The sequence below is a fragment of the Corythoichthys intestinalis genome, chromosome 2 (genome assembly GCF_030265065.1).
Source record: "Corythoichthys intestinalis isolate RoL2023-P3 chromosome 2, ASM3026506v1, whole genome shotgun sequence".
In the NCBI taxonomy this organism is placed as follows: domain Eukaryota; kingdom Metazoa; phylum Chordata; class Actinopteri; order Syngnathiformes; family Syngnathidae; genus Corythoichthys; species Corythoichthys intestinalis.
In genome coordinates, this window is record NC_080396.1 from 42,240,464 (window position 1) to 42,252,912 (window position 12,449).

Here is a 12,449-nt window from a genome sequence, read left to right on the forward strand (position 1 = left end):
CGTCACCGTAAGGTCGCTTAATTGCGGAGGCTAAAAATAGCACCTTCAGGTAGCCCGCTGGTCTGCGGGTGAGACTAGAGTGTGTGGTGAAATTATCACATCACAGGAAACAGTGAAATGGGCAGAAAGCACACTAGAAAAATGATTTCATTATTATTTAAAGACTTATTACGATATGTTTTGTTGTTCTTTTGTTTTATTGTCTTGATCATCAAATTATATTTGAACATACTTCTTGACGCCATTTTGGACGCTACGGCGCCCCTAGGGATATCCCTTAGTCCGCTTTATGGACGGCACGGGTCTGGAATATAATATTAAAAATAATGTAATTAGAATTTCTACACGTTCTCAATTAATTGATTATTGAATTAAATCATGTCCTGAAATGCAAATACATACATTTTTAGGTTTCACAAATGTCTTGACTGAGGCTGATGCATGCTCAATAGGCCACACTAAAGAACCCGGCTAGAAGTCTGTGGTTGGTTCAGCCAATATATTCGGAAGACATCACTGATGTGCGATGTCATGCAGTTACATTTACATCACTCCAAACCCTAACCATACCAAGTACATCACAAATGATAACACATTTTGATAGATGTTCTGCATTGGATCTAGACTGATCGTATGTGTATTTTACGAGATTGTAGGAAAAACACAGTTGTTTTTTTTTCCTCTCATGATGCAGACAATTTGCAAGTTATTGTGGGTTTTCTTACAGTTTTATTTCATTTTTGTCTAATAGAAAATGCTTTTCTATAAACATGTACAGTTATACAGAAATTTATGTATTTTGTTAGTACTTCAGTTGTTCATTAGTTATAAACTGTTAATCAAACCGATGAGAAAAAAAACACAAAATATGAATCATCATCAATCAGACAACTATCACACAAAAATGTACAAATGTTTATCACATTTTGCCAAAAATGGCAGATGAGTGTTAATTAATTTAATTTGTTCATAAGGAAAATGACTTTTTCAAACATCCTCATGCCTATTTTTCGTGAAATTGTAAGTAATGAGGCATGGTGTTTAATTTCAAGCACTACTTGATATACTATTTAGTATTTAGTGTCTGTGAATGTGTGATGTATTTCAACTTTGGTATGTCATCATCTGTAGAACCCACCCCCTACACATTGACAAGTTGGACGGGTGGAGGCTGATTCCTTAATTCACTAATAAATGTGCTGACTCTTCTGACCATCTGCCTACTTGCTCTTTTGAAGTTCGTCCTCAGTGCAGGTCAACAGGTAAGTCTCAATTAATAATAATATTTTGTTTTGTTTTGTTGTCATCTTTACATAGCTCCTTTTTAGCCTTATGTTCTTGTGTGGGTCATAACATATAGTTTAAAAATGCAACAGTAATCTTCCGGCTTTATTCTATTTTAATTGTGTATGCCTTACTTCCTTTCAGATTACTTGGCACAGTACTGAATATATAGTATATGCATACTCTTGACAGGCCGTGACAGGGGTTAAAGAGGGCAGAAAAGTTCTGTTTCGTGATGGTAAACGTATGAACATTTGGGGAATTCTTAAGAAACAAACACAGCAGGACTTAACTTAGAGATGCGCTTAATAATTTATTATACTCTGTTATTACATGTTATTAAGACTGGTAGAATTTACGGCTTTCATGTAAATGTATAATGACCATAATTTGAAAGCAATACATTAAAATGTAATTATTAAGTCTTTTGCTGTCACATGCTGAAGTCAACACAATGATGGGCTACCATTGACCCAATGTCTGCTTACAATAGCAGCAAGTACATATTATTTTGGACCCTTTTTTGCTGTAAAGGCACATCTTTGACAGGCAAATATCAAGATAGAAATCTCACCATTAAAGGAAGCCTCAGATCCTAAGAATTACCTTATCATTTGACCTCAGGGCAGCACAAGGAATATGGAACAGATAAATAAATTGAAGATGAATCCACATATTAACACAAAATAATAATAATACAAGAGCTAAATGTGTGTAAATATGTGATATTAAATAATGTGAATATATTAACAATACAGGTTTCTACCCTTGACATCACTGCCCAAGTAGTAATTTCTAATATCCGCCCAAAATATTTTTAATCGGTAACCTTGCGATTAAGGGCAATTGTACAACTACAATAGTGAACGCAGTGTTAAAATACCTACGCAGGACTGAAAAGTATTATTATTATTGTTAAAGTGTTGTAGGAAAAGATGTGGCTTTATGGCGGATTATAGGAGTCAGGGCTGATGACGTCCGCCACTCATCACCGGAGCAGCTGCATTGGGCAGATAAGCCCCACCCTGAAGGAGGCACTTTCATTGCTCAAAAAGCAAAGTTTTGCTATTTCTTGGATATTTGACTTTAAATATACATTGATTTGGGGGGGGGGGGGGCTATCTATTGGTGCTTTAATGAAGGTACTGAGTTGATATTTAACACCAAATTTACCTTTACTCAGAGCAGAAACAGCTGTCTCAACATGGCTGCCTTCCTTCACCACTGCCCCTTTTTCAAGTCTGCCACTAAGCCAGCTTTGAGGAGGTCAAGCCCATTGCTGTCTCTGGCCAATCAATGTCCCATCATTACACGTCAGATCAGCATTGGGGGGTCAATTGCCCTGAAGGCTGAGATGAGCTCCTGCCCTGTCAGTCCTGACCGTCGCCGACTTACCACGCTGGAGCAAAGGAGGATGTTTGCTCAAACAGCTCCTCAGGTGGCGGAACAGGCAGTATCAAAGGCTTGTCCTTTTGTCACTTCCCGCATTGGGATGGTTCAAGCCTGCCCTGAAGTGCAGGAGGATGTCCGAGAAGGTAGGAGGCAGCAGAAAACTTTAGCAAACATTGGAAAAAATATTTTTGATTGATTTGTATTCATAACAAAACTTGCTTGCTGTGTTGACAGGCAATATGATTTCTCTGTTGAAGGATTTAAAGGAGTCAATTTTCCCGAAATCACCCCAAGAAAACGCAATTACTCACCTCCTCAAAGACAACATGGGTGCGTATTCAAGCAAAAGTGGAATAGAAATATAGCGTATACTAATTAAGCTTTAAGTTGAGATGCTGATCATGGAATCTTGTTATTTCTCTGTTACATGCACCAACGATGATTTGGTTCACAAAGCGTATTCAGTTTGTTTGCTAAACTACACTGCACCAGATTTTTCCTTTGATTTGTCTCCCTTAGGAAATGTGCGTCAGATATAAACACCGCATACACTATTAGTATGTTAGTTTGCTGGTTCTTTGAGTAAATTAATCCAATTAAACCCAAGTATGAGGCTCAAATTAAGGTGCAGAGTGTGGAATTCACCCAATTTTCACTATTACTCTCCACTTGCTTGGAAGAGTGATCCACCAGACCCAGGGAGGGCATTGCAGTGAAAAAAAGCTTCGTACTGCATACATCATAGTTTGCACCCACCTTGTAATGCCCATGTTTGGAATCATTTGGCCTTGGCTGTGCCTTTCTAATTTACTGCAATGATTTTGTCTATATAGTTGGGCCCAGCTATGATTACGACCACTTCTTCTCAGAGATGATTGCAGAGAAGAAGAAGGACCATACTTATAGAGTCTTTAAGACGGTAAACCGGAGCGTCAGCTCATTTCCTTTTGCTGAAGATTACTCTGTGTCTGACCGCGAGGGCTCCCAAGTGTCCGTGTGGTGCAGCAATGACTATCTTGGGATGAGTCGGCACCCCCGGGTCCTCAGCGCCATCAGGTAAAATGAAGATTATCACATGTTGGAAGAAATCTGGAGTAAAATCCCTTTGGAGATCAGTCTATGTCTCATATAGATTACAGCGTTTCCACATTATATTGCAGTTCACCTACTGCATCCTGCAACTATACGTAGTTGTGTAACGATACACGATCTAGATCAATTGGTTAAGCACAATTGTATCAAAATCGATTAAATCGCAAAACATGGATCAACTTAAAAATGACATTTTGTTCTAAAGAAGGCTTTCATTTAAATGTCTGAAATGTTTCAGCAACAAAGATTGTCGAAAAAGACCAAAATAGCTTTTGTAATTGCTTCAGGTGAAATGTTACCTACTGTGTTAAAACATGTACTTGCATATCATCATATTAAATCAATAGGAGGCCCTTGAATCCAATAGAACTATGCCAGACATAGTGATTATGCAAATATCATATTGTTGTCCAAACAATCAATATGGCACTGTCATGAAATAGTACACAACAGATTTTGTTGTGGTGCATATCTACTTGTCTGTTGCATAAATCCTTTTTATTATTTTAGAAATAGCAAAAGGTCCAGTTGCCCTTATTCAACCATTGTTGATAGCTATCAGCTCGATACCTAAGAATCAATACAGACAATTAATAAAAAAAAAATTTTTTTAAAAGGCAACTACAATAGAATTTTTATTGACACTAAGGGCAGGAATTAAAATATATATATATATATATTTCAAAAAAAAAAATTAGGCTATTAAATATATTTAAATTATCCCCCACAATAAGTACAATTTGTTCAATGTTTAACACTTTCAGCTTTTGAGTGTGTTCAATACAGTATGTCTACAATGTGTACATATTTCTTTATTTTTGATGTTTTAAACTGTATGAGAAAGACAAAAATACAAACATGAGTCCAAAACATATTTTCCACGATAATATGCTACATTCATTCATGGCAAATGTTTGACACATATGTATACTATGTTTCATTTATAACTGCTCCTCAGTGACGCCCTGTGCAGACATGGTGCAGGAGCAGGAGGCACCAGGAACATTTCAGGCACCAGCAACTTCCACGCCTCTCTGGAGAAGGAGCTTGCCCAACTCCATCAGAAAGATTCCGCTTTGGTCTTTTCTTCTTGCTTTGTGGCTAATGACTCCACCCTCTTCACCCTGGCCAAAATGCTACCCGGTATAACTTTGACCTGCACTTTATCATGCACTGTCACTAGAAGACAGCGTCCCCTTCCCTGCCTAATGGTCGCACAGGATCTGCAGCACTTAGCTGCAGTGTCTCATTACAAGAGATTATCTAACACCTGAATTAGAACTGTGTATGCCTCAGCATTCTTACTAGCGTCTTGCTCCACACCTTCTAAATCTGTGGCAGGGGTGTGACTCAAGATTGTTGACTTAGATCTAGAAGACACCAATGTGCCAGGAACTTTGTCTCAAACGGTTCCAAGTTCTTCACATTTCTGTCAAAATATGAATGATTCCATCGGCTACTAAACTTTGGAATGTGACAACAACATGTTGTCGCAGTCATCCCTTGTTAAGAGCCGGTGTTGAAAAACACCGAGACACAGTCGACATTATTTTGTTTCATGAATGAGCAGCAGCCATTTATTTTGATGGCCTTTGTTCACATGAGTCAATTAAGGACATTGCAATGATACTACACTAATAATAGTGGACTTATATCTGGCACAAATTAATCATAGCTGTGATTAGTTCCATGCATTCATGGTTGTTTTTCAATATAATGTACAGTGGGGAGAACAAGTATTTGATACACTGCCCTCAGCTGAAGTCAGCAACCATGAAACAAGCAGTAGAAAATGAAAGGAAATGCCAATTAATTCATGAAAAGTTTGTAAAACCTGAGAGATTCTAACAGTGTGTCTTTGTTGACAGGTTGTGAAATCTACTCTGATGCCGGAAACCATGCCTCAATGATTCAGGGCATCAGGAACAGCGGATCCAAGCGCTTCATTTTTCGACACAATGATAGTCAACACCTGGAGGAGCTTCTGCAGCGCTCAGACCCAAAGACTCCCAAAATAGTCGCATTTGAGACGGTGCATTCAATGGACGGTGAGGATTGCAACGTTATATGGCGTCTCTCCCAACTTTTTCTACAATTTCATTCGGATTTTAGAGACAATCCCATCGAGAGTTTGAGTACCATTTGAGAAAACACGAGTGCAAGAATGTAACATCTGCATTGGTAAAATAACTAAGCGAACCGTGTCTCGTAGAAGAAATCTTTTTTTCGTATGTTTGTTATCTGTATGACAACTACGTATATCAAAAGCACATAAAATTAGACGAAAAACAGCACAATTATTCTTATTATTAGTAGCACAATTTTTGATTTTCTAAATTGGGAAACCCTTTGTTTACTTACCTAGACCGATTTAATTAGTCTTCATCATTTGAACTTGGCTTTTAGAGTCTCTAATTTCCCATTTTATTTTTCTGGGCTGTGTGTTTTCAGGCGGCATTTGTCCCTTAGAGGAGCTGTGTGACGTGTCTCACCGTTATGGAGCTCTAACTTTTGTAGACGAAGTTCACGCTGTTGGCCTGTATGGTGCCCATGGAGCTGGAGTGGGAGAGAGGGACAATGTAATGCACAAGATTGATATTGTGTCTGGAACTTTAGGTGAGTGTCTGATGTGAAAATCGCCTTCCTTTATATTCACTATTTGGATTCATTTTTACTGGCTGCACTCTCCTCTTGGCTATAGTCACACTCACACCCACATAGTCTAACTGTCACTGTCGTAGCGCCAACATGGCTATGATAACTCAAAAATGAGGGCCGGGGGAGGAGGTGCTCTCATCACAGGAATCAGAAGGTTATCATTAGAGCACCGGCTCTACTGCTACTGCGGCTCTGCTGATAAAACAACATCAGAGGTGGTATTGACTTTCATGGCAACTTCAAACTTTTACAAAAAAATGAACTGACAAACCTACATTTTGACTTTAAACCTATACAAGACTGAAAAGCTTGATTTCAAAGTATTTGGAGTCAAAACAGTCATTGAAAATGTAAAATATAGAGGTGTATGATTCTACAGCATTGTACTGTAATAATGTAATAATAATTACAGTGAATACAGTGAAAATATTTTTTAGAAGCATCTTAAAAATGCATACTGAAAATCACACAGACATTGTAACTGCTTGTTTAAAAATAACTATTCTGTGCTGTGGTATGGTAAAACAGAAGTTGGCAAACTGATTACTTCTGAAAGAACAGATTAACCACATTATTTTTTGATAGAAATTTGATAATTCCTGATGAAACATGAGGCACTTAAAAATTCTTGATAAGTCACACTCATTTAAATGCTACTATCTCACAAGTACCTGAATTAATAATATATACTTGTATTTTAAATGCTGTCAAACAATTTACCAACTGTACATACGTAGGTACACACACACACACCCCTACATGCACACACACACACACACACACACACACACACACACACACACACACACACACATACATACATACAGTGTATCACAAAAGTGAGTGCACCCCTCGCATTTCTGCAGATATTTAAGTATATCTTTTCATGGGACAACACTGACAAAATGACACTTTGACACAATGAAAAGTAGTCTGTGTGCAGCTTATATAATATAGTTAATTTATTTTCCCCTAAAAATAACTCAAAATATAGCCATTAACATCTAAACCCCTGGCAACAAAAGTCAGTACACCCCTTGGAAACTACGTACATCCCTAAATGTCCAAATTGAGTACTGTTTGTCATTTTCCCTCCAAAACATAACATGACTCGTTACAGGAGTGCTGTCAGCATTGCTGCGGAGATTAAAGAAGTGGGGGTTGGTCAGCCTGTTAGTGCTCAGACCATACGCCGCACTATACATCAAATTGGTGTGCATGGCTGTCACCCCAGGAGGAAGCCTCTTCCGAAGACGGTACACAAGAAAGCCCGCCCGTCTTCAGCACACTGTTTGCGGGCTTTCTTGTGTACCGTCTTCAGAAGAGGCTTCCTTCTGGGGTGACAGCCATGCACACTAATTTGATGTAGAGTGCGGCGTATAGTCTGAGCACTAACAGGCTGAACCCCCACCTCTTTAATCTCCGCAGCAATGCTGCCAGCACTCCTGTAACGAGTCACATGACATTTGGAGGGAAAATGACAAGCAGTACTCAATTTGGACATTTAGGGATGTATGTAGTTTCTAAGGGGTGTACTCACTTTTGTTGCCAGGGGTTTAGATATTAATGGCTATATTTTGAGTTATTTTGAGGGGAAAATAAATTATTATATAAGCTGCACACGGACTACTTTTCATTGTGTCAGAGTGTCATTTTGTCATTGTTGTCCCATGAAAAGATATACTTAAACATCTGCAGAAATGCGAGCGGTGTACTCACTTTTGGGATACACTGTACATACATACATACATACATACATACATACATACTGGCATACATGCATAGATACATACAGTACATGCATAGATACATGCATACGTACATAAATACGGACATACTAAGAAAGGGTTGCTTCAGTGAAAGAGAAATAAGAAAAATGTGTCTCCTGACTTCATGAACATTCTGCTGTTCCAGGCAAAGCCTACGGCTGCGTGGGAGGCTACATCGCCAGCAGCGCTGCCTTGGTGGACACAGTGCGGTCCTTTGCAGCTGGCTTCATCTTCACTACTGCCCTGCCACCAATGGTTCTGGCTGGAGCGCTGGAATCCGTGCGGGTCCTTAAGGGCCCCGAGGGACAGTCTCTGCGCAGAGCCCACCAGAGAAATGTCAAACACATGAGGCAGCTACTAATGGACAAGGGCTTACCTGTGGTCCATTGTCCCAGCCACATCATCCCCATCCAGGTATGGCCAACAAAATTAAAAAAAAAAAAAAAAAAAACGGTCATGTGTCACAAGTCAGTGCAAATATGAACAGTATTTTCCTGTCCGTATCATTCTGATTAGCCAGGCTACCAACATCCATCCTTCGTCAGAATTTTGTTCAGTTATTCTGTTGATTTCCTCTATCTGTTGGACATCTTCAACCTGACCCAAAATAATTGTAGTCCCAGCACACACAAGAGGCTACACCCTAGATCGGGTCATCACAAACTCAGATGTGAACAAAAGTAGGAGAAATTATGGGACAATGGGGTCTCATCTGTTTCTCCTACTGATCAAATCTGTTTCCATCTCAGATCCATCTAATTTGTCTCAGTTATACCTTGACTCGATTTTAGCTCATTTCTTTTTCCTAAACTACTCTTAGAAGTATTTTAGAAACAAATGAGACAATATAAGCTGAACATGAGAAGTTGAAATTGGTCTCACACGTGAATCTGCCTACTTACAGGAAACTTTGACCATCATATTTCCTTTGATTTTCCTTTATGTAGGTGGGCAATGCAGAGCTGAACACCAAGGTGTGCGACACCCTGCTGGAAAGACACAACATCTACGTGCAAGCGATCAATTACCCTACAGTGCCCCGTGGAGAGGAGCTACTGCGCCTGGCTCCGTCTCCTCATCACCAACCTGCCATGATGGAGTACTTTGTGGGTGAGTAGCCTCTCCAGAGAAACGTCTCTTAATAGTGTTTTTCCTTAGACCCTTCTGGTAATGACAAACCTTTACAGCATTTCTATCGATAAGCTGTAGTTGTGCCCATTGCTGTCAATTCTCTCCCCTAGTTTCCGTACCATGTTTTCTTTCTCTATCTACCTTGTCCTGATATCTTGTCTCTTCACCTTCACCCAACATGTCTGACGGTTGTTCATGTCGGGTTTACTTAGTTTTCTTTTATACATATGTGTGGTTCTTGACCTGCTCAATGTAAAAAGCTGCCTTGAGATAACCTTCTGTGAAGAATTGGTGACATTAACAGGCTAACATGATGACACAAACCTCACCATGGCTTGAATGGCTCGCTTGCAGAGAAACTGGTAGAAGTGTGGAATGAGGTGGGACTGAAGATAAGCAACCCTGCGGCTGCTTCCTGCACCTTCTGTGACCGCCCTCTGCACTTTGACCTCATGAGTGAATGGGAGAAGTCCTACTTTGGCAACATGGAACCCCAGTATATTACTGTGTCTGCATAGAGGACATGGAATTTTATCGACGAAATTAAAAGTGCTCTAAGCCTCTCAAGGCAGACGCTGCAAATTTGCAACAATTAAATGCTAATCACCTAATTAATCGGAATTCTTATTTCATGAACCTTTTTATATTCAGAAGCTCCACTTTTTCCTGTTATTAAAATTTAATTTGAGCCTGAGAGGACTAACTTTAATTAATTTCAAACACATCATGCTTTCTATGTATAAAGAAAAAAATTAACCCTATCACCATTTAGGATTGTTTATTTTGTGCATGTTTCATGCGTGATTGCTTGCTGCTTGCTAATAAGGATATGAACTGTCTCCTGTACTTCAAAAGTGTAAATCCTGCACACTGGGCACTTTCTTATCTAGATGTGTAGGTTTGATTTAAATAAAGTTTTGTGACCACGTCCAAGTTGTCATTTAGATCACATAATCAGTTTGTTTGGCTTCCACATCTAAAAAATCTACACAGTGACATGAATGCCTTTACTCGATGTTTGCAGTTTTTTTCACAAATAAAATTTGAAATTTAGCAAATCCATCTAATAAGCAGTAGTCGTCTTTTAGCATTATTCTTTTTTTTTTTTTTTTTTTTAACATTAATTTAGAAAGTTTTACACTAAATAATATATACCAAATGACAGAAAACAATCAAATGCTATTTGAAAATAATACATTCAAGCTCATATTTTCCATTACATTTAATTACTACATTTGAAACCACGGCAAAACATTGTATTTACAGTATGTCACAATACAAGTATTTAAAGTGCCTTTTTTCAGAGGCGGAACTTTTTCATGGGGAGCATTTTATTTTTAATATGCTGATTTAGTATTCATTTAAAATTTCTTGCTCAATGTTAAGAGTTGGGCGGCGCAGTGGATGAGTGGTGAGCACGCCAGCCTCACAGTTCTGACATCACGGATTAAATCCCATGCTCTGGCCTCTAAGTGTCGAGTTTGCATGTCCTCCTTGTGCCTGAAATAGTTTTGTTTGGTTTCCAAAAACGTGCTTGGTAGATTGATTGGAAAGTCCAAATTTTCCATTGGTGTGAATGGTTGTTTATCTATAGGTGCCCTGCGATTGACTGGCAAGCATTTCAGGGTGTACTCCGTCTCCTGCCAACACTTAGCTGGGATGGACTCCAGCATTGTGAATGATTGTATACTGTGCGTGTGTGTCCAAATTTAAGACGGGTACTGAAATCCTTCCATTCTTTATGACAAATCTATTGTGGATTATTTGTTGTTTCAACTTAGATTTTCAGGACCTGTTCAATGAAAGAAACCAAATCTATTTGAATTTAATCTAATATTTATTCATCATTCTTAGCTGACATGCACTGCTTTCATTAACAACATGGATGCAAATAGAGAGGACCTAATTTGCAAAATGACAGTCAGTGTTGTCAATTTAGCTACAATGTACTTGGTCAATATTATTTTCTGCTCCAGCGGCTACCCCCCAACCCCCCCCCCCCCCCCCCTTCCCACATGACTAGAATGTTTCAATATGAGAAAAAAAATCCAATTTATACACTAAAAAAGTGGTGACTAACACAATTTTCATTTTAAACCCAAGGTATGTGCTTTTAAGCAGTAGATATTTTGCTGAGTTTGCCTTGCCTCGTGTGCACAACTAAGTATGAGAAAAGAGCTTGAGAGACCTACAATGCTGAGCACATGTACGGATGGCAAGTTTATGTGATATGTGTAAATCATGAAAGTGCATTAATGTGGCCTAAGCTACAGTAGAGAGGAGTAATGGTTTAGTATAGAGATGTCCCGATCCGATATTTGGATCGGATCGGACGCCGATATGGGCAAAAAATGCGCATCGGATCGGCCGACACAGAAAAATTCCGATCCAGACTTCCGATCCATTTTTTTGAAAATCCGGTTTGGGTTTTCCAGCGCACCGATATACATAATCCATTCCAGTTTTTGCTTTGGTTTCCCTAAAATCCGGTCCGCATTTTACGGCACTCCTTCAACACTCTCCATTACCGTCTCCCAATTTACCGAGAGACTTTATCGATAAAAATGTCAGCTGTGTGGGATCATTTCACCTTAAAGGACGACAAAGACGAAGAGGCAGAGTGCAACATATGCCACAATAACGTCAAGCGTGGTGGTAAAGCTGTAAGAAGTTTTAATACAACCAACCTAATCAAGCATTTAGCGACATACCACCACAAACAACATAAGGAGTATGTTAAGAAAACCGAAGACAAAAAGAAAGGTCCTACGCAACTAACAGTGGCAGAAACTTTTGCTATGCGTGACAAACTGGCACTCGACAGTCCCAAAGCCCAGGGAATAACATGAGTCATTGCCAAAGAATTCATTCTGGATGACAAGCCATTATCTCTCGTGAGTAAAGACGCACCATCCAACACTTTTTTGCTGCATTCCAGAGAAGTGGGAAGTCGGATTTATCCCACTCGGATGGTACCAGTTCCGACCTCAAAGCGTTCCAAGCAAATGTAAACAACAAATCGCTGATTGCGACGAGGTGTTTTTTATTTTGGCCATCCAAAGACATTTTGACCTCCAGCGAACCTGCCTTCCTATAAGCGATCAAATAGTAGAGGAAGAACGA

The 12,449-nt window shown here is 39.2% G+C and overlaps 1 protein-coding gene across 2 annotated transcripts; it reads left to right on the top strand.

The window, feature by feature from the left end:
• The first annotated feature begins 1,150 nt into the window (after positions 1-1,150).
• alas2 (aminolevulinate, delta-, synthase 2) lies at positions 1,151-10,255 on the top strand. Of its 2 annotated transcripts, none has more exons than XM_057830091.1 (10): positions 1,151-1,262; positions 2,468-2,819; positions 2,911-3,006; positions 3,510-3,732; positions 4,727-4,911; positions 5,637-5,816; positions 6,220-6,384; positions 8,341-8,609; positions 9,143-9,305; positions 9,681-10,255. In XM_057830091.1, the coding sequence occupies exons 2-10, from the start codon at positions 2,489-2,491 to the stop codon at positions 9,842-9,844; spliced, it is 1,776 nt and encodes a 591-aa protein (XP_057686074.1). In that variant the 5' UTR covers positions 1,151-1,262; positions 2,468-2,488; the 3' UTR covers positions 9,845-10,255. The 2 variants fall into 2 exon arrangements, with proteins under 2 accessions (XP_057686074.1, XP_057686075.1); XM_057830092.1 differs by having other exon boundaries at positions 1,190-1,262; positions 2,473-2,819.
• Positions 10,256-12,449: the final 2,194 nt, after the last annotated feature.